This window comes from Babylonia areolata, chromosome 6, assembly GCF_041734735.1.
Source record: "Babylonia areolata isolate BAREFJ2019XMU chromosome 6, ASM4173473v1, whole genome shotgun sequence".
Taxonomy (NCBI): domain Eukaryota; kingdom Metazoa; phylum Mollusca; class Gastropoda; order Neogastropoda; family Buccinidae; genus Babylonia; species Babylonia areolata.
The window spans coordinates 42917346-42937401 of NC_134881.1; the positions used below are offsets into that span (position 1 = coordinate 42917346).

Consider the following 20056-nt stretch of genomic DNA (forward strand, 5'->3'; position numbering starts at 1 on the left):
GAACCCCCTTCGTGTGTATACACAAGCAGAAGATCAAATACGCATGTTAAAGATCCTGTAATCCATGTCAGCGTTGGTGGGTTATGGAAACAAGAACATACCCAGCATGCACACCCCCCAAAAACGGAGTATGGCTGCCTACATGGCAGGGTAAAAACGGTCATACACGTAAAAGCCCACTCGTGTGCATATGAGTGAACGTGGGAGTTGCGGCCCACGAACGCAGAAGAAGAAGAAGAAGAAAAAAAAAAGGAAAACTTTTCTAAGATAATGAGGAGGAAAAATACAAAAGGAAAACTTTTCTAACATAAAGAAGAGGAAAAATACAAAGGTCAAACAAAGCCATACAAGGGATGAAAAAGGAAAATACGAAAGGAAAAGCATTTAACCGCATGAAAAGTAGGAAAACAAACCAACCAACCAAAACAAAAAGCTAAGTGATCTGGACAGGCAGCGTAAAAACCACACACACACACACAAAAAATGTTCGCAAAAAGCAAAACTTTGGCGTAGTATTCTACGTATATCCAAAAAGTTAAAAAAAAAAAAAAAAAAAAAGAGAGAAAGCCAGAGACATGCTGCCCACATCACATTCAATGGACAGTGTGAGTGCACCGGAGCTTTCTGACTCACTTGGACTTTCGGACTCACTCTACTCCACACAATAGGAACCTGCAGTCAATACTTTAATCTCTGTCATTTTTAGCCCCACCCTCCACAAAGGGCTGAAAAAATAAATACTGGTCACAATGAAGCTAAGAATAAAATGGTTAAGAAAAAAAAGCAAACAAACGAACAAACAAACAAACCAAAAAAACATGAAAAGAAAATTAGGCACAAGCACAGTCACATACAAACACGTGAACCTATGACAAGCCTCTGACATTGACCTGTTACCTGAGCAACACAAACATAACACACATTATATGTATGTATGTATGTATGTAAGTATGTATGTATGTATCTCTCTCTCTCTCTATCTATATCTATATATATATATATATAACAGGCATGGAAAACCAAAATTTCCTTTCACAATCCTCACAATACATTCATCGGAACTCACAGAGACACGAAAACAAAAGAGAACAGACCCTGCAAAATAAACGTGCTGTGGAACGCTGACACAACTGGCCACGCCCCCCCCCCCCCCACACACACACACCCTGCCTGTCCCCAACACACATCACAGATCCTGTGTCACAACACCTCTCTACCACCATCATCATCTCCAAGTCTGCCTCTCATAGAACAATTAACTTTCTTCTGATTGCCACTGAGCCTGACAAAAAAAAACAAAACAACAACAACGTAATTCGCATCTCAGAATCTCCGCTGCTGTCAAAATCAGCTGTCACAATAATCATACTCAGTGTCAGAACAAGCATAATCATAACCCCCTACATCACCAACAACACAGCTGAAATCAATTGATTCATAACAAACAAAAAACAAAAAAAAACTTACATCAACAGCACACATGGTTATCACAAATACATGACTTCAGAATCAATGCAGATATATAGTTCACAATCTGATCCACAAAAAAAAACACATGACTGATGCAATATATCATGCGTTGTCAGAACCAGCACAACAATTTTATAACAACTAATCAATAGAAGTGAGCAAAATGCATCTACAAAAATACCAATTCCATTTCAAAACACCAGAAAAAATAACCCATCTGATTAAGATTATGAGAAAATCTCATGAACAAGCCAAAGAGAAAGAAACTGGCATCACAGCAGTAGGGGATACAGGCTTCGCATACATCATTACCATCATCAAAATATTGCAAGCAGAACGCTCTTATACTGAAGAGGTGAATGTTGACAAAGAATACCACAGTTCTGACGACGGAAGCTAAAGGTTGGGTCATTCAAACACCCACTGGACATCCGAGGATTCTGTGTAGAGGAGAAGAGAGGACTGACCGTACTGAGTGAGTTAAGGACCACTCTTCCACGCGGAACGTCAAACTAAAATGGATGAACCAAATCCTTTCATTTAGGCCAGACATTCAATTCAATACTTAATTTTTTTTTTTTTAAATGACACAGAGAAAACCCCAAGTCAATCCGATAATCTGAACAAGCACAGTAGGTGGTGGAAAAAAGGATTGGACACGCCGCGTGAAGAGACCAAGGTCACATCACCCGCACAGCCCTTCACTGAACACCAGAAGGTAGACACAAGAGAGGAAGACCAAAGAACACCTAGAGCAGAACTGTGGAAGGAGAACTTAAGACCCTGAAGCATACCTGGGTTACCATTCAGAGAACAGCCCAAAACAGACATGAGTGGTGTTTTTTTTGCCACCACCCCACATGCCACAATAGGCAGTAAGTACGTAAAGTAATACCTTCAACAACTTCCTGACGGTTTTCCAAACAATGCCTGATGAGAAATTAATACTGGCAAAAAGGACAGAAGTCTCTGAGGCCTGAAAAAACCCCCACAAAGCCATGGTCCAGCACGCTGAAAAACAGACAAAACAAAACACAAACACCCTAGCACAAGGAAGACAGGAAAAATTCTGAAATCAACAGCAAGATCAACTGTCCTAGAGTTAGACACAGCAAACTGCCTTGGCAGGCATTCTGATTCTCCAACGCTAGAGCCAAACAGTTGTGGCAGGGGTCCGGGGGTGGGGTGGGGGGGGGGGGAATTCTCCTGGAAGGAGATATTCCTCAGGAAGCAAGAGGATTCTAGCTGAAGTATCATCAGCAGTCACTGGTAGCCTTGTGGGTAGCTAAGGTCAGGTCAGGGGTCACTTGTAACCCTGTTGGTAGCTGGGGTCAGGCCAGGGGGTCACTGGTAGCCTTGCTGGCAGCTGGGGTCAGGTCAAGGATCACTGGCAGTTGGGGTCAGTCAGGTCAGGAGGGGGTCACTGGTAGCCCTGCTGGTAGCTGGGGGCGGGGCGGGGGTAGCCGGCCCCGTAGCCAGGACCCCGGGAATAGGGGTTCGGTCCTGCAGGGGAGGGCCCTCCGCCAGGCTGCTGGGTGGGGCCGGGGGGAGAGGGGAACCCCCCCACCACCTTCTGCTGTCCTGGGCCCTGCACACCACACACACAGTTTGTGTAGTTTGTAGGTATCCATCAGTCTTGGGTGACTGCGGTGACTGCTTGCCTAGGTCCCCGAACACAACACACAGACATAGACACTGACCTTTCCATTCTCTCTGTCTCATTTACATTACGAGTATGCAGGGACGGGCGCAACAGCCGAGTAGTTAAAGCGATGGATTTTCAATCTGACTGTCCCGTGTTCGAATCTCGATAACAGCACCTGGCGGGTTAAGGATGGAGATTTTTTCCCGATCTCCCAGGTCAACATTATGTGCAGATCTGCTTGTGCCTGAACCCCCTTCGTGTGCATAATACGCAAGCAAAAGATCAAATACACACGTTAAAGATCCTGTAATCCATGTCAGTGTTCGGTGGGTTATGGAAACAAGACATACCCAACATACCCAGCATGCACACCCCTGAAAACAAGAGTATGCCTGGTGGGGTAAAAATGGTCATACACATAAAAGCCCACTTGTGTGTACATACGAGCGAACGTGAGAGCTGCAGCCCATGAACAGAGAAGAAGAAGAAGAGTATACAGGCATTGTTTGTGTAGTTGTAGGCATCCATCAATCACACACACACACAAACACACACAACACACACATTCATACACAACACACACATACATACACACACACACACAACACACACATACAAACACACACACACACCACACACACACACACACATACACACACACAAATACACACACACAACACACACATACATACACACACATACACATACACACACACAACACACACACACACAAACCACACACACACAAACAAACACACACACACACACAACACACACACACACACAACACACACAAACACACACACGACCCAACATGTCAACACACACCTGCATGTTCCAGGCCCCAGAGGGATAGCCAGGTTGGGGCATCTGCTGCTGTGGTGGTGGTGGTGGTGGGGGTTGTTGCTGAGGCTGTCCAGGGGAGGGTGGGGGTGCTGTGCCTGGGGGGTACATGCCCTGTCCCTGCTGCTGTGGCTGCTGCTGCTGCTGCTGATGTTGATGCTGATGTGGCTGTGGCTGTGGCTGTGGCTGACCTTGGGGGTACTGGCCATAGGCTGTTTGCACATGACATCAAGTCATCACACACTTAAAGGAAATTTTCTATTTAAAAGGAAATTTTCTATCTAAAATTACGTTTAAATAACATACCCAGCTAGTGCAGACTCCGGCAGGGGTCTGACATTCCTGTCCTGTGCAAACTACTATCCGCCTATGCAGAGAAAACGAAACTACGGCCGATAACCTCCCAGAAGTAGGTAACCTCCCCTTTGTCCCCCTGGCTAGCGCCCTCTTTTGACACGAAATTTTCTATCTAAAATTACGTTTAAGTAACATACTTACCGTGACCCACATTTAAGAGGGCGCTAGTCAGGGGGGCAAAGGGGAGGTTACCTACTTCTGGGAGGTTATCGGCCATAGCTACTTTCGTTTTCTCCGCATAGGCGGATAGTAGTTTGCACAGGACAGGAATGTCAGACCCCTGCCGGAGTCTGCACTAGTGGGTCATGGTTAAGTATGTGTAATTTAATGTAGGTTTCACCGAACCCGGGACCCTCAGATCGAAAGTCCAACGCTTTAACCATTGGCGCCCGTCACCTGTTACCAACAAATCCTATAGCTCAATGACTAATCTATCATTGTTGCTTACAGCCGACCACAAGGGGCTAAACAACTGTAGCTATCCATCCCGCACAAAATGGAGGAAAAATACAAACAAAAACACCTAGAGCAGAAAATAAGCACAACTGCAGTCACATTTATGTACATAAACCTAAGCAATGTCTTTGGCGTTGATCAATATTTTCACCAGAAGATTAAAAAAAACACACAACAAAATATAATCTGTTCATTAGTTTTCTATATATAAAACAACAACAACACACCTCAATCCTATAACTCATATGTACATACACACACACACACACACACACACACCATGACGCCAACTGTTCCAAATCATTGGCTCATTCTGTTCCAAGATACCAAGACAGCTGGCATCAAACTCGCTAATACGGGTTTATTCTGTCCCAGATATATTTAACAGTCTTGTAAACCTCTGTATTTACTGCAAACAGCTGGCATCAAACACATTCACATGCACTATCTTTTACTAGTCCACAGAATCACAAATGCAAAAATATTCCACATTCTAACGTGACTTGCACAATCTTTTATAAATCCCTCCCCCCCACACCCCCTCCCCCTACACCAAGGCCTTCCCACCCAATGCACACACAATCCGACACATTTGCAAACACACAATCCATCTTTTCACACTAAATTCATTCATGATTAACACGCACCATGTTTCATAACACTCTCTCTCTCTCTCTCTCTCTCAAACACACACACAAACACTACATATATACAGCACACAAACACACACTCAACCATGCACACACACACACACAAACACACAGAGCACACAAACACACACACACAAAAACACACACACACACCACAACACACACACACACACTTCCAGCGATGCCCTCACCCTGTCCAGGCTGCATGTAACCACCACCACCCCCAGGGAAAGGCTGAGACACCAGAGGGGGCTGCTGCTGACCTGCAGGCTGACCCAACTGCGACCCCTGACCTCCCGACCCCTGGGGCTGACCCCCGTACTGAGAGCCTGGTCCTCCCACAGCAAGGGTGGTGGCGGCGGCGGTGGTGGAGGAGGAGGGGGGGTACCGGGCGGAGGAGGGAGGGGGCGCTTGTCCGGTGGCGTGTGTGGAGGAGGGGGGGAACTGTGTGGGTGGCTGTCCTGTAGGGGGTGCGGGTTGGGCGGCAGCGGAGGACTGAGCACCGTAGGGGCCGGGGTAGCCGCCATGCTGGCTTACAGCTGCGGCATAGGACACTGCAACATCACAACGCGTGGGGGGGCATGGGATGAGCGACATTTGAAACATTCTGCGATGCTTTTTTTTTTTAACCAGTTGGGTGCCAGAGAATTTTGTTAAAAAAAAAAGTGCTCTCCCCTTGCCAGGGAATTCTGAGGATTAGGGGGTAATTGCATTAAAAAAAAATATATGTATATTGTACAAAAACTATGGGAGATACAGAAAGAAAATAGTTTTTGTGAAGGAAAATGAATGTAGATTCTGTACCTGGGCTTTTTTTTTTTTTTTTCCCCTAATGAGTTTGATTGTAGATAACTGTTCAGGCATAAGTCAAGACTATAACTTTTGTGCACTAAAAAAGAAGTCTATTTCCAGCTCGACATAATGACATCCACAAAGAAAACAAAGAAACACAGCCAGAAATAGCATGCCTATTGTCAGATTATACCTGTAGAGGAAATTAAAACATGCTATAAGTTTATAAAAAACAAACCACAACTCGTTTTACAGGTACTCAACTGGTTAATGCCTTTTCCCCCTTCTGAAAACGATAAATTTACCATGTACCAAAGATATATACCGACAATGTGACAGTGGAGAAAATTTTACCGGGCAGTGTGTGTGTCTCTGTGTGTGTGTATGTGTGTGTGTGTGTGTGTGTGTGTGTGTGTGTGTGCGTGTGTGCGTGTAACATGTAATATGTCTTCTTGATTACATTACGAAACCTTAATTTGATGAGAAAGAGTGAGAGACAGTGTGAATGTGTGTGTGTATGTGAGTGAGTGGGCAGGGGAATGAGGTGGGGGAATTATAATGGGCGTTTGTGTGCATGCATGGATGTATGTAGGGAGAGGGTGGGGGAGACAGGTATGTGAGTATGTGTGTGCGTTAGAATATTTTTTGAGATAATGATATTAATGAAATTTGGTAACTTGATTTGTTAGATATGTTTTTTTTAAAAATTTATATTTATTATTATTTTTTTTAACCCTTTCCTTCTGATAACGGTAGGAGCCGGCACTGCTCGCGCGCGCGCAGCGCCTCGATGCGTCCGGCGCCGGCAGCGTGTGTGTGGTACTTTTCCATCATGTGCTGACGCCGTGACTATGCTCAACAGGCACTAAAAGTTGGTGGAAAGTTCCCTACTATAGTCCAATAATCTGGCATCGCTATTTTTGGATGCTAGCACCACTTCCATTCACAAAGATAGGAGGGAAACTGCGTGTGGAGAGTTGTGAATGAAACTGACCGGTTTTCACAATGGCGTCGTATGCATGCACCAGTGAGTTCGAGGATTATTCAGCGGAGGAATTAGGTCTTATATTAGAAGAAGTGTCGAAATATGATGCGAATGAAGAGTGTGAAGAATTAGAAGAAGATTCTGATGTGCATTTAGGTTCCGATCAAGAAGAAAGTGGTGAAAGTGATCCCGAGGACAATGTGCCACTCGCCACTCTGCAAACCACGTGGCGACCGGCTACTCAGCCTACCAACGTGGCCACATTCCAGCAGCCGACAGGCCCTGCACATTCACTGCCACCCCTCTGGATTATTTTTTTTTGTTTATACCCATCACATTTTTTCAGGTTGCAGCAGAAGAGACCAACAGGTATGCCCGACAAAAACAAGCAGCCTGGGGCACACCTGACCCTCTTTGGTTCGAAACAACACCTGATGAAATGCAGGCCTATCTCTCTGTGCTGATCATAATGGGGATCAATCGTCTGCCACGTTTGTGGTGCTACTGGTCAACCGACCCTCACTTCAGGAATAACTGGATCAGCAGTGTCATGCCCAAAACACGGTTTTTCAAAATCAACCAGTACTTTCATCTGCGCGACACATCGAACACACCTGCATGTGATCACCCCGACTATGACCCCTTGTACAAGGTGAGAAATTTCATCACTATGATTCTTCCTTTGTTCCGGACCAACTACCATCCAGGTCGTGAACTAAGTATTGATGAGGCAATGATCGGGTACAAGGGTCGGATATTTTTCAAGCAGTACATGCCAGCCAAGCCAACCAAATGGGGCATCAAGGTGTGGGAGATGTGTGACGCCAGGACAGGATACTGCCTTGCATTTGATATTTACACCGGCCGTGCAAGTCGCAGAGACACCACCATCAGTCTTGGGCATGAAGTCGTTCACATGTTGGCATCACCTTTCTACCATCAAAACAGGCACCTGTATTTTGATCGTTTTTTCACCAGTATCCCCTTGATGACACACCTGGCCCGAAATGGGACATATGCCTGTGCCACTGTCAACGTCAACCGCAAAGGGTTACCAGAGGAGGTCAAGACTGCCAAATTGAAAGAGAAGGGAAAATTGCTGCAGATGCAGAAGGGCTCGCTGATGGCCACAGTCTACAAAGACAACCGTCTGATCTACCTTCTCAGCACCAACCAGCCACCAGGTATGACGACAGTGGAGGACAAAGTGACACCGACAGTCATCGCCAGCTACAACAAGTACATGGGTGGCGTTGACAAGTCAGACCAGTATCGCGCCTACTACCCTGTTGGTCATCAGAACAAGAAATGGTGGCGCTACATTTTCCATTCTCTGGTCAACTTGTGCATTGTCCAGGCCTACCTCACCTGGGAAGTGTCACCTCATGCCCCAGTGAACAAGACCTATGACCACTTGATGTTTCGCGCTGACACTGCAGAACAACTTCGCGCAGGATTCACCTCCAGGAAGCGCAAAGCAGGGCACAGCAAAGCAGTGCCAGATGCCCCCATTGCCTTGGCCAGCATCGACCATCACAAGTTAGAAAATATCAAAGGGAGATGTAGAGTCTGTCGGCAGTGCATCAAAGACGGTCGCAGGACAGCAAAGGGACAAGGAGTAGAAACATCATATATGTGTTCTTTCTGCCAGGTACCTCTCTGCTTCCACAGGAAGGACTGTTTCCGTGATTATCATGGACAGAATGTGGCCTCAACATTAGGACAAGCTAGCTTGTTTTTGTTTGTGTGTGTGTGTGTGTGTGCTTACCTGTAGTTTTGGTGACTCTGTGACACTTAGCAGTGACACTCTACTCACTATCCTTACTGTACAGTAACACATTGTGTGCATATATAAACAGATCTGTACAAAGTGCTTAGAACAGTGACATAAGAGCAACATGGAACTGTGCTTGAAATTATCTCCAGTAACTCTTCAGTTGTGACAACTGACACTAGTTGTGTGACATTCTTTGGATTACCTGTGGGGACTGTACTGGCAGACAGGAGACAGATCATCTCAGGTAGGCCGCAGCTTCATTTCACAACACTAACGTGCATGTGCATGGAATAACTGCATGCTGGTGTGCTGTATTAGAATTGTCACCATCGCATGTGACATATTTGGTGACATTTTGGTGACAGAGACACGACCTTTCACATCTAGACACACAGAATCTCGCTCGCATGACAGAACAAAGCCTCATGACCATACCTGCCGAATTTCATGACTCTAGAGGTTTATTCTTGGTTGTGGTGAAGCGTGAACTATACACACCCATTTTGCAGCTAAACTCACCAAAAGAATCCGAAATCTAGGGGAGTTTGGCCTCAGAGAATCTGAATGCAAGAGGGTTAAATCATACCTTCCCTCAAATCAGAATTTCCTTGTGTTGCTCAGTTAATATTTTATTCAAATGGTTGCGAAAATGTCAGTACAACAAACAGTTAATCTGACAATAAATGGTTTCAGTCAGTCAGTGTGTGTGTGTGTGTGTGTGTGTGTGTGTGTGTGTGATGGCAGAGTATGAGCAGTAGACACACATACGTCTTTGTGGCCTGAGGGTGATCCCTGTTTTCATCACTGACCACATGCGTGGCAGTGACTAGTTTTTGCACAAAACGAAATGTTTCTGCTGCCAGGGTGCATGGGCCTCTTAATCTATGTTCATGTCTTCAAACAGAAACAAAAATAGAATAAAGGAAATCAAACCAAAAAAAACACGCCAAAATGATAAATCTGCATAATGCAGAAAAAATCTCTTCCCATGAGCCATTGGGGACATTTTGTCTTCTATATTTCGACAAAGATGAGATGAATAATGATGGAGGCGATGCTGCTGCCGCTGTGGAGTCCATTTAGGTTTGGCAATATTTGACAGGTCTGTTTTCCCATGGGGGGGGGGGGGGGGTGGCAAAGTGGAAATGCACCCAACCAGGAAGGAGGTGTCTGTAGAGTTCCAGTCCCATGTATTTTTACTGTGATTTTAACCCCCTCCCCACACAACCTTCAGTGGTGGTCTGGGTGCTAGTCCTTCAGACAAACTGATTAACTAAGGTCCTCGGGAGAAGCATAATCAACCTGCATCAAATAGAATTTCCTGTGTGTCATTAAATTATTCAATGTTCGAAATGTCAGTACAAAAACAGTATCTACAATAAAGGGTTGTCAGTCAGTCGTGTGTGTGTGTGTGTGTGTGTGTGTGTGTGTGTGTGCGTGTGTGTGGACATGTCTTGTGGCCTGAGGTGATCCTGTTTTATATGACACATCGGGCACTGTTTTTGCAAACAATGTTTTGCTGCAGGTGCAGCCTTGAATCATGTCAGTTAAACAGAAGAAAAATAGATAAAGGAAATCAAAGCAAAGAAAACGCAAACTGATAAATCTGAAATGGAAAAATCTTTCCATGAGCCTGGACATTGGGCTTCTTATTCGCAAAGATGAGAGAAAAGAGATGGAGGCGATGCGCTGAGCTGTGGAGTTCTTTAGTTTGGAAATTGCAGTCTGTTTATGGGGGGGGGGTGCAAAGTGAAATCACCGACAGGAAGGAGAGGTCTGAGAGTCCAGTCCAGTATTAGCGCATGTAAATGAACACATGTCAACAAAAGGAATGTCCCTGTGGAAAATTCCACTTTGATAGTAACGTGTGCGCACACGTGTAAGCGTGTACATGTCAGGTGATGATGTGTGCAACACACAGCAGGACAACACCACAACGTACCAGGAGGAGGGTGCTGGGACTGTGCCACACCCACACCATCTACGCTGCCTGCCTGCTGCTGCTGCTGCTGCTGCTGTCGGAACTGGTGGCTGGCCGATGACCCAATGCTGGACAGGCTGTCAGGAGTGGCTGCCCCTGTCCTCTCCGTCAAAGCAGTCGGTGCAGCGGCAGCTGCGGAGGCGGTGGTGGAGGTTGTGGAGGACCCTGGAGGGGGGGGATGTGGGGGTGGGTGGGCGGGGGAGATACAATAATAACAATAATAATAATGATAAAAATGATAATAATGATGGATACCTATAGCACTCTATCCAGAAAACTACTCTGGGTGCTTTACAAAGCATGTATCATACATGACACATTACATGCGCACAACTACCTGGGAAACTACACACACACACACACACACACACACACCCACAACACACACACACCACAACACATACAGATATACATATATAAATATACATACATCTCTCTCTCTCTCTCTCTCTCTCTCTCTCTATGCACAAGATTCAGCGTTATATAAATACCATTATTATCATCATCATCATCATTATTATTATTATATATATATATATCTATACATACATACACATTCCCATTCTGCTCCCCACACAATGCATTCATACACACACGCACATTCATGTGTGTACAAACACATATGTACATACACATACATAGTCAAGCATACCACATCCACAGGAGTACAGACTGTTTCGAAAGGCATGCCGCAACAAAATAATGACGAGATGAAAATAAATAACAAATACCAATGAAATGAATGACGAATAAGAGCAATGAAGCGTGGCCTTCCTGTGCCTTCTACCAACAAAACTTGTGGTCTACATTCTCCTCGATCCTACCTCCTCCCCAACCTCTACACACCCTCCCTTATTTTCTAGTTCACCTGTGTAAAAACTAAAAATGCTCAACTATTCATTTATCCTGTATTCAGATCAACCATTTCATTGGCTTTCCTTAACCGAATACTTAACCCTTTGAGCCCTGAGTTCCTGAGCAATTTTAACCCTTCTGCCTGAGCTCCTGAGCCAAAAGTTGCAAATAATTGGTATTAAACCCTTTGAGCCCTGACCACCGCTTTACTAGTGGCAGAGAAAAATGACATAATGCCCAGCCACCAGCTGAGTGGTGCATAAACACTTGAAGCGTGCAGAGTCTCAACCTGGCCCATCAGGGCAGAAATCAGGGACAAAACGTGCGAGATAACAACTGTACACAACGCAGCAAGTAATTGATATGCTTGATGATTTATCGGAAAAAGAGTATGACAATGATTACTCTGATAGCGAGGTGGAATTTGAATCGGATGATTTTGCTACAGATAGTGATGTTGAAAATGAATCAGAGCATGCAGAATCAGTTGATCAAAGGAGGCGTGTCAGGTTGAGACTCTGCATGGTTCATGGTAGAAATCGATCTTTTTTTATCCAAAGCACATGCACAAAACACAGTGAAAAGGCGCGGCAATGTTGGTACTACGTTCGCTGACGTCAGAATATTACGGTTTTTCTGATTGGCTCTTCAATATAAGTCAACCAAAACACGACACAAGTGTTTACACACCGCTCAACCGGTGGCCAGGCATTATGCCACCCCTCCCCACCACTGGTAAAGCAGTGGTCAGGGCTCATAGGGTTAAGGATAATCTGGTACCAAACTGGTACGTTTTAAGCTTCCACCAAATAAAGCAGTCTCCAGATTGCAGGCCAGTCATTCAAACATTCATTTTAAACCGTTCCTTTCATCAGGAAAAAGAATACTGACAGTTTCAGTTTCAGATTCAGTAGCTCAAGGAGGCACCACTGCGTTCGGACAAATCCATATACGCTACACCACATCTGCCAAGCAGATGCCTGACCAGCAGTGTAACCCAACGCGCTTAGGCCTTGAGAGTAAAAAAACAAAACAAAAAAAACAACAACAAAAAAACAATAATGAAAATAAAATAAATACACAGATAAATAAACAAATAAAATAAATAAATAAAAAAGACAACAATGATGATAAATACGCAAATAAATGTTAAAGAAAAAAAACGCAGACACACATTCACACATACACACACATATGCATAACAGATATGCACCAAACATGCAGTTTCACAGATATGAAAGCACAGTCAAATACACATAAACGTACATGAGCCCCAACAAATACTGACAGATGCAAGGCACTAAAGACTGACCTTCTCTGTGGCTGGCAGCGGAAGACGTGACTTTGTTCTGTGCACTGCTGTCATGGGCGACAGATCGCTGGGCGGAAAAGGGATCGAACTCCTTTCCCTCACCTGGACGGGCTGCGACACCATCTTCTGACGTTCCTGTCAAGGACAGTTTATAATAATGATACTAATAATAAAAGCAATAATAATATGCAATCACACACACACACTTACCACTGCCATTCTAAGCTCTCTGTCCTGCTAGAAACCACCACCGCCATGAGCAGAGCGGATGACAAGCACAACAGACTGACTACCCATCTCGCTCTCTATTATCAGCTTCAGACCCACTGACTCTGTTTCCATGGGTTCAGGTTCAAACACTTCAGAGTCAGTCCGCTCTTTCTCTGTATCTGGACCTTACACTTGGAACAAGCTCCCTCTTTTGCTGCATCAAATCTCTGCACTTAGCTATTTCAAGTGTGGCCTTTAAACCTCCTCTTTCCAAAATAGCTCACCCCCACCCCCACCCCTCTTTCTGTTGTTTTTAGCTCAATGTTTTTAGCTCATACACACACTCTCATGAATTTCCAATGGAAGACACATCTACATCAATACGTATTCAATCATCAACTTGTTTCTCTACCAAATTACAGACAGACACAGGCACACTGGCAGACACACACTGACACACACATACTCAGACACACACTCACAGAGACACACACACACACACTACTTCCAGATACTCATACACACAGACACACACACACAGAGACAAACTCACACACATACATACACATCGCCACTAACACACCAGCAAGTACCCCAGACTCAGTGGATGATGACAGACGCTCACACAAGACACAGAAACACACACACACACACACACACACTTCACAAACAGACACTGACTCGCTCACATACACACACATCACCACCAACAAACCAGCAGGCACTGCAGACTCGAGGGATGAGGACGCAGAAGGACCAGCCTGTATCCGATCCAACAGAGCATTGACGCCATCTCGGATTGTCTGAAGTTCTTTCCGCAGTGACTGAACATTCTCGACACCTGAAGTCTGCTTGCCATTCACTGCCAGCAAAAAAGGTGACAGGTCTTGATGTTCAAAGGATAAAACCATGAGAAACAAAACAGTTATATCAAATGAATCCCCCCCCCCCCCAATATCATGCATACACTACAGTCATCAAGCAAATATGCGTTAATAGGAAATTTTCTATCTAAAATTACGTTTAAGAACACCAGAGAATCGACAGACAGACAGAAAATACGAAAAAAACTTAGCCGTATGAAGAGCACAGGAAAAGGAGTCATAAAGGCTGCCGGAAAAAGAGGGCACTAGCCAGCGGGACAAAGGGGAGGTCACCTACTTCCAGGAGGTTATCGGCCGTAGTTACTTTCGTTTTCTCCGCATAGCAGTTTGATAGTAGTTTGCACAGGACAGGAATGTCAGACCCCTGCTGGAGTCTGCACTAGTTGGGTCACGGTTAAGTATGTGTAATTAAACCAATGTTTAAGTTATATAATTGTTATTATTATCCTTCCTTGTTGGTACGTTTATCGCTATCTTAAGTAGCAGCTCTTTTTCTTCTATTTTTAAACCTCCGTTTGCAATTTCATTATTTGTGCCGGGGAAAAAAAAAGAGATCCCGATCAAAACTATTGTTCATCTAAAGTAGATGTGCAGATTCTACATCAGTTTGTTCCATATGCATCAAACTTGAAATTCTGTTCTGTGATTCGTGAAGAGACCCAAGTTGCAGCAACTTGCTCATACTTTCTTCTCTCTTTAAAATGTTGACATCCACCCCCACCCTTACTCAAAAAAGTAAGCCTGTACATTATATGGAACTAAAAGTAAACCAGTACTAAAAAAAAAAATATATATATATATCAGGTTGCAGAAAACAGCACTGATTATAGATACTGTCTTACACTGAGAAGACAGCAAGACCAAGAAAGAGAGATTTAAAACAATCCAAAAGCCTGACCAACTGAACTCAATGAAACCTACACCTGTGCATCACTCAGGAGTCAAAATTTGTTTCATTGAAGTGGCTAACATATTCCAACGCACACATAAACCACAAGCAAAAGGAACTATCTTAAACAGTTTCTCTGGCTGTGTCCACGCATGTCAATTTATAGGAAAAACCGACTGACTTCAGTATAATTTCTACATTTTACTGCATCAGAACGACAAGGAAGTCTGCTGAGGCTGTAAGCTCCATAGGACTGAATGGGTTAAACCACATGTGACATCTGTGACGATACAGTTCTTTTTTTTCTTCATGCAGGTACTCTCTCTATCAGTGAATGACACAGCACTGACCATGACTTACCAAACAGAGTGATCTTGAGAATTCTGCTGCACTGGATGGCAAAGGTCAGGTCGGAACTGTCAAAAATGGTGATCAGGTCTCCATCTGCAGGACAGTAAAACGCTGTCAGCGTGTGACACATCATGCAGTCATAGTTACACTGCTGCTCCGGGCACTCATGTCTCTGCCTTTCAAAAGATATCATCATTTTATTTCACATAGATATTTATAGTATTGAAAATGTAACATTTGCATGCATGGCTTATGACTAGTATGATGTAAAACAAGAAGAATTTTTTTATATTTTTTATGTAAGACAAGGAGAAGAAGTAACAGTGATTTTGATCAAAGTTCATACTATTTTGATTAAGAAGACCATGGCACTCAAAGTTACTGTTCACTTACAATTTGTTATCTTTCTATCTACATCTGTAAAACCTTTAACCTCTGTAAAGAGTACATCCTCACTGCTACTTTCATGCACACACACACACACACACACACACACACACACACACACACACACACATACACACAATATTCCCCTCATCCACCCGTTGTGCAAATACAAAATGTATACATGTACATATAGACTTTAGAGTGTAATTGCATAAAAATGCACTAATAGTTAACTATGACTCTTTTTTGTTTTCTTTATCAATTTGGTTCTGAATGCCTGAATGGATATATACAAAAGTGTCTGAGAAGAAATATTCACCTTCTGCAAACATTTCCAGCACAGAATAGATAGCATGTGTATGCATAAAATTTGTACAAGTGCACAAACCATTATGTGACACAGAAGAAAAATAAATTGAAATTGCATGAGTCAGAAACCTTCAATTCAATTAAAAAAAAATGCAAATATAAAAAAACAAGAACAAAGAAATTTGGAAAGGCGGGAACTTTGTCTTACATGACCTAACAGGATAAAAAAAGTAGAACATTTTAAAAGTTTAAATCAGAAAGAAAAATAAAGAAAAACCACCCCTCACTCCCACAAAAAAAAACAAGTCTCATTAATGTATATACAAAGAGATTCCTCTACATCAGCTATATAACAAATGCATGTAGTGTTTAGGAAGAAAAGTAATCAATAGTAATTGTACATTAATATTGATTAGCTCATTTGATGAATGACAATCTCCAAAGCAAACAATAAAGTACATTAATACTGATTAGCCCATTTGATGAATGACAATCTCCAATTCCAAAGCAAACAATAAAGTACATTAATACTGATTAGCCCATTTGATGAATGACAATCTCCAAAGCAAACAATAACCATAAACATGGGCTGTTCTGTGTATATTGCTGTGTGACTGAATGATCATATCATTTGATCGTTCTCTCCTCAACTCCTGACCTTCATCCTTGTACTTGATGACAATGTCGTCGTTAGTGGAGAGCTTGCCGCGGTAAACCCTCTGCATCATCAGCACCAGCTCATCATAGGTGATGTCCTCATTGTGGATGGGGATGCGGCGGATGTCATCCCCCAGCTGAACCTTGATGATCAGCTTTCCGCTCAGGTCCAGACCCGGACCCCCACTCGACTCCATCCTGCTGGCTCTTTTGGGAGAAAGACTAGAATGAAGGGGAAAATGTTTTCCCTGAGACATTATAAATCGTGTGTGTGTGTGTGTGTGTGTGTGTGACTGTATATATGTGCGCGTGTCACTGTATGTGTGTGTCTCTGTTAGTGTGTGGGCAATTTCCACATTTCTTCCCCTTCATTCTTCTCTGTGACTGGCAGAGTAAATGTCCATACCTTGTTGTGAACACTACTCAATCTGTCTTGAGGGAAAAAATTGAGGATTTTGCCAGTGTGTGTGTGTGTGTGTGTGTGTGTGTGTGTGTGTGTGTGTGTGTATGCTAACAGGTGATGTGTTAAAATTAATCTTATTCTTAGGAACGTGTATATGCATTTCATGTTAAAACACATCAACCCAATATACTAATTAGTAAAAACTATCATAACTCATATCAATCTGAAATCATATCAATTATTCATTTGGTTTCCAAATCATGTTTGAAACATGAACGCTTACAACATTACAATCTTTTGTAAACACTAAAATTTTTTATGCCACTGTTCGGTTTGACTTGAGACTTCATTCAAGACTCAACTGACTTTTAAAGCACTGCGGACGGGTTCTACTAATACAGAGGACAAAATTCCTCTTTGGAAGCAGTATTCACGCCAGTAGTAGTAACACTGGGTGTAAGACTATGAGTGCAAATGCTCAGCAATCGTGAACCCAGTCGTAATTTGTTGTGTGAAAATGCGCAACCGACAAATGTGTTAAAATATTTCAGCTGCACTCACACTTTCACTCTGATCCACCAGGAGATGTCAAGCGGACAACTGATTTATGAAGTACAGAATGAGATGATAGACAGCAGCACGCTGACACTGTGTCCTGACTGACGTGGCTGTGTCAGTGAATGGTAGCTAGTTTTCTAAGACGTGGGCGTCTACCAAAGTGCCCAAGAAATTCGAACACATTTGTCGTTTGGGCATTTGCAAAACAGTAATAGTCTTACTCTAACAACCACAATCTCCGTGTTCATTATTTATTGTTTTAAGGCAGATCTGCTCTATGGTTGTCCTGTTTACCTTGAGAACAGTCTTGTGTCTGTGAAACGTAGCAGTCCACAGAGGATCAGGCCAATGACGGAAGTGGTTATTTCCCTTCCTCCCGGTAAAGAGAATCAACTCTGCATAGTTTGTTTGCCGAAAACGAAACATTGTTATGTCCCCTTAGTAAATTTTCCTTTTCGATCAGCCCGTGAATGTCATACCACATCAAGTGTCACGGCTTTTAGGCTTTATCAGCCTTTTGCCTGATCATTAGGACTTAAAAAAAACAACAACAAAAAACCAACTGGTATAAGAGTGCGCAGTTACTAATGTTATGGCTAGCTTCCTATGGGGAAATTAACTTGGAATCCATAATCCTTCCAGTGTTTATCGAATAAATTTTAAAAATTGTTAAAGTGTTCCTGCAGTGACAATGTTACTGGGCAGATTATTCCAGAAGTTAACAACCCTGTTAGTAAAAAAGTGTGCAAAAAGGTTTGATTTGGTGAATGTCTTCATTAATTTTAGTGGGTGTCCCCTGGTATTATTACTGTCCTTTAGTGTGAAAAGATTTTGTGTAGTGCTCTTATCAAAATGTCCAAGTAGAATCTTATATGTCTCAATCATACCACCCCTTAACGTGCGATATTCCAGGCTTTGGAGTTTCAAACTAGTTAGTCTCTCTTCATAGGACATACTACATATCCCTATAATTTGCTTGGTAAGTCAATGTTTTCTAAGGTAAGGGACCATACCACATTACCATATTCCAATATTGGTCTTACTAATGATTTGAATAATGGCACCATGACATCTTTATTTTCATTCTGGATAAAACTGGTGATCATGTCTGCTATTCTATTTGCTTTTTTCACTGTAGCATCAATGTGCTGTTCAAAAGTTAAATTTTTATCCACCAAAATTCCCAAATCCTTTTCTAACTCAGTTTCTTCTGTATCATCAGAGTGATATAATCAGTGTATTTGGGATTATCTTTTCCAACATGAAGTACTTTACATTTTTCATTGTTAAACTTGATTTGCCACGTCTCTGTCCATTTGACTAGTTTATGTATACTTTCTTGGAGCAGAATGTTTTTCTTGATTATACATTCCACAGTAAGCCTTTGTGCCATCAACAAATATTTTTACAAAACACTTCAACACATCTGGCATATCATTGATAAAGTAAGTGAATAAACACAAATAATGTTGGCCCCAAAACACTTCCCTGAGGAACTCCACTGGTTACATTTGATGCAATTTATTTCATTTCAGTTTTTGTTTGCCATGAACCAAAGACTTTCTGGTTTTTAATGTTGGTCTACCATGAGAAAATGACAAATGAATGGTGGCTTGATGGATGTGTATTTTTTTCTCTCTTTCCTGTTTGATGAAACCCAGAGCAGTGGTCCAGTGACTTTAAGTGAACACCATAAACAAAGAATCTGCATTCAACAGGCACTCTAAGCATGTAGAATAACTCACACAGTAACCAGAGAGTTGTCCATGGCAAAAAAGGAGAAAAAAAAAAGAAGAAGAAAAAAAAAAAGAGGCAGGGATGTGTGCTTGAAGGTGGGGGCTGTTGAGGGAGGAAGCAGACAAGAAAACAAGAAAACAAGGTGTGTTGCTCTGCACAGCAGCAGTGATGTACTCAAATGGGGACAGGCGCAATAGCCAAGTGGTTGAAGCGTTGGACCGTCAATCTGAGGGTCCCAGGTTCGAATCACGGTGACGGCGCCTGGTGGGTGAAGGGTGGAGATTTTTACGATCTCCCAGGTCAACATATGTGCAGACCTGCTAGTGCCTGAACCCCCTTTGTGTGTATATGCAAGCAGAAGATCAAATACGCATGTTAAAGATCCCGTAATCCATGTCAGCGTTCGGTGGGTTATGGAAACAAGAACATACCCAGCACGCACATCCCCGAAAACGGAGTATGGCTGCCTACATGGTGGGGTAAAAACGGTCATACACGTAAAAGCCCACTTGTGTGCATACGAGTGAACGTGGGAGTTGCAGCCCACG

The 20056-nt window shown here is 43.1% G+C and overlaps 1 protein-coding gene across 1 annotated transcript; it reads right to left on the reverse strand.

The window, feature by feature from the left end:
* Positions 1-896: 896 nt before the first annotated feature.
* On the reverse strand, positions 897-18110 carry LOC143283048 (uncharacterized). The gene is made up of 9 exons (XM_076589053.1): positions 18066-18110; positions 16812-17032; positions 15467-15550; positions 14049-14195; positions 13124-13258; positions 10918-11121; positions 5613-5975; positions 3944-4170; positions 897-3058 (listed from the first exon to the last, which is right to left on the reverse strand). The coding sequence occupies exons 2-9, from the start codon at positions 17005-17007 to the stop codon at positions 2891-2893; spliced, it is 1524 nt and encodes a 507-aa protein (XP_076445168.1). The 5' UTR covers positions 17008-17032; positions 18066-18110; the 3' UTR covers positions 897-2890.
* Positions 18111-20056: the final 1946 nt, after the last annotated feature.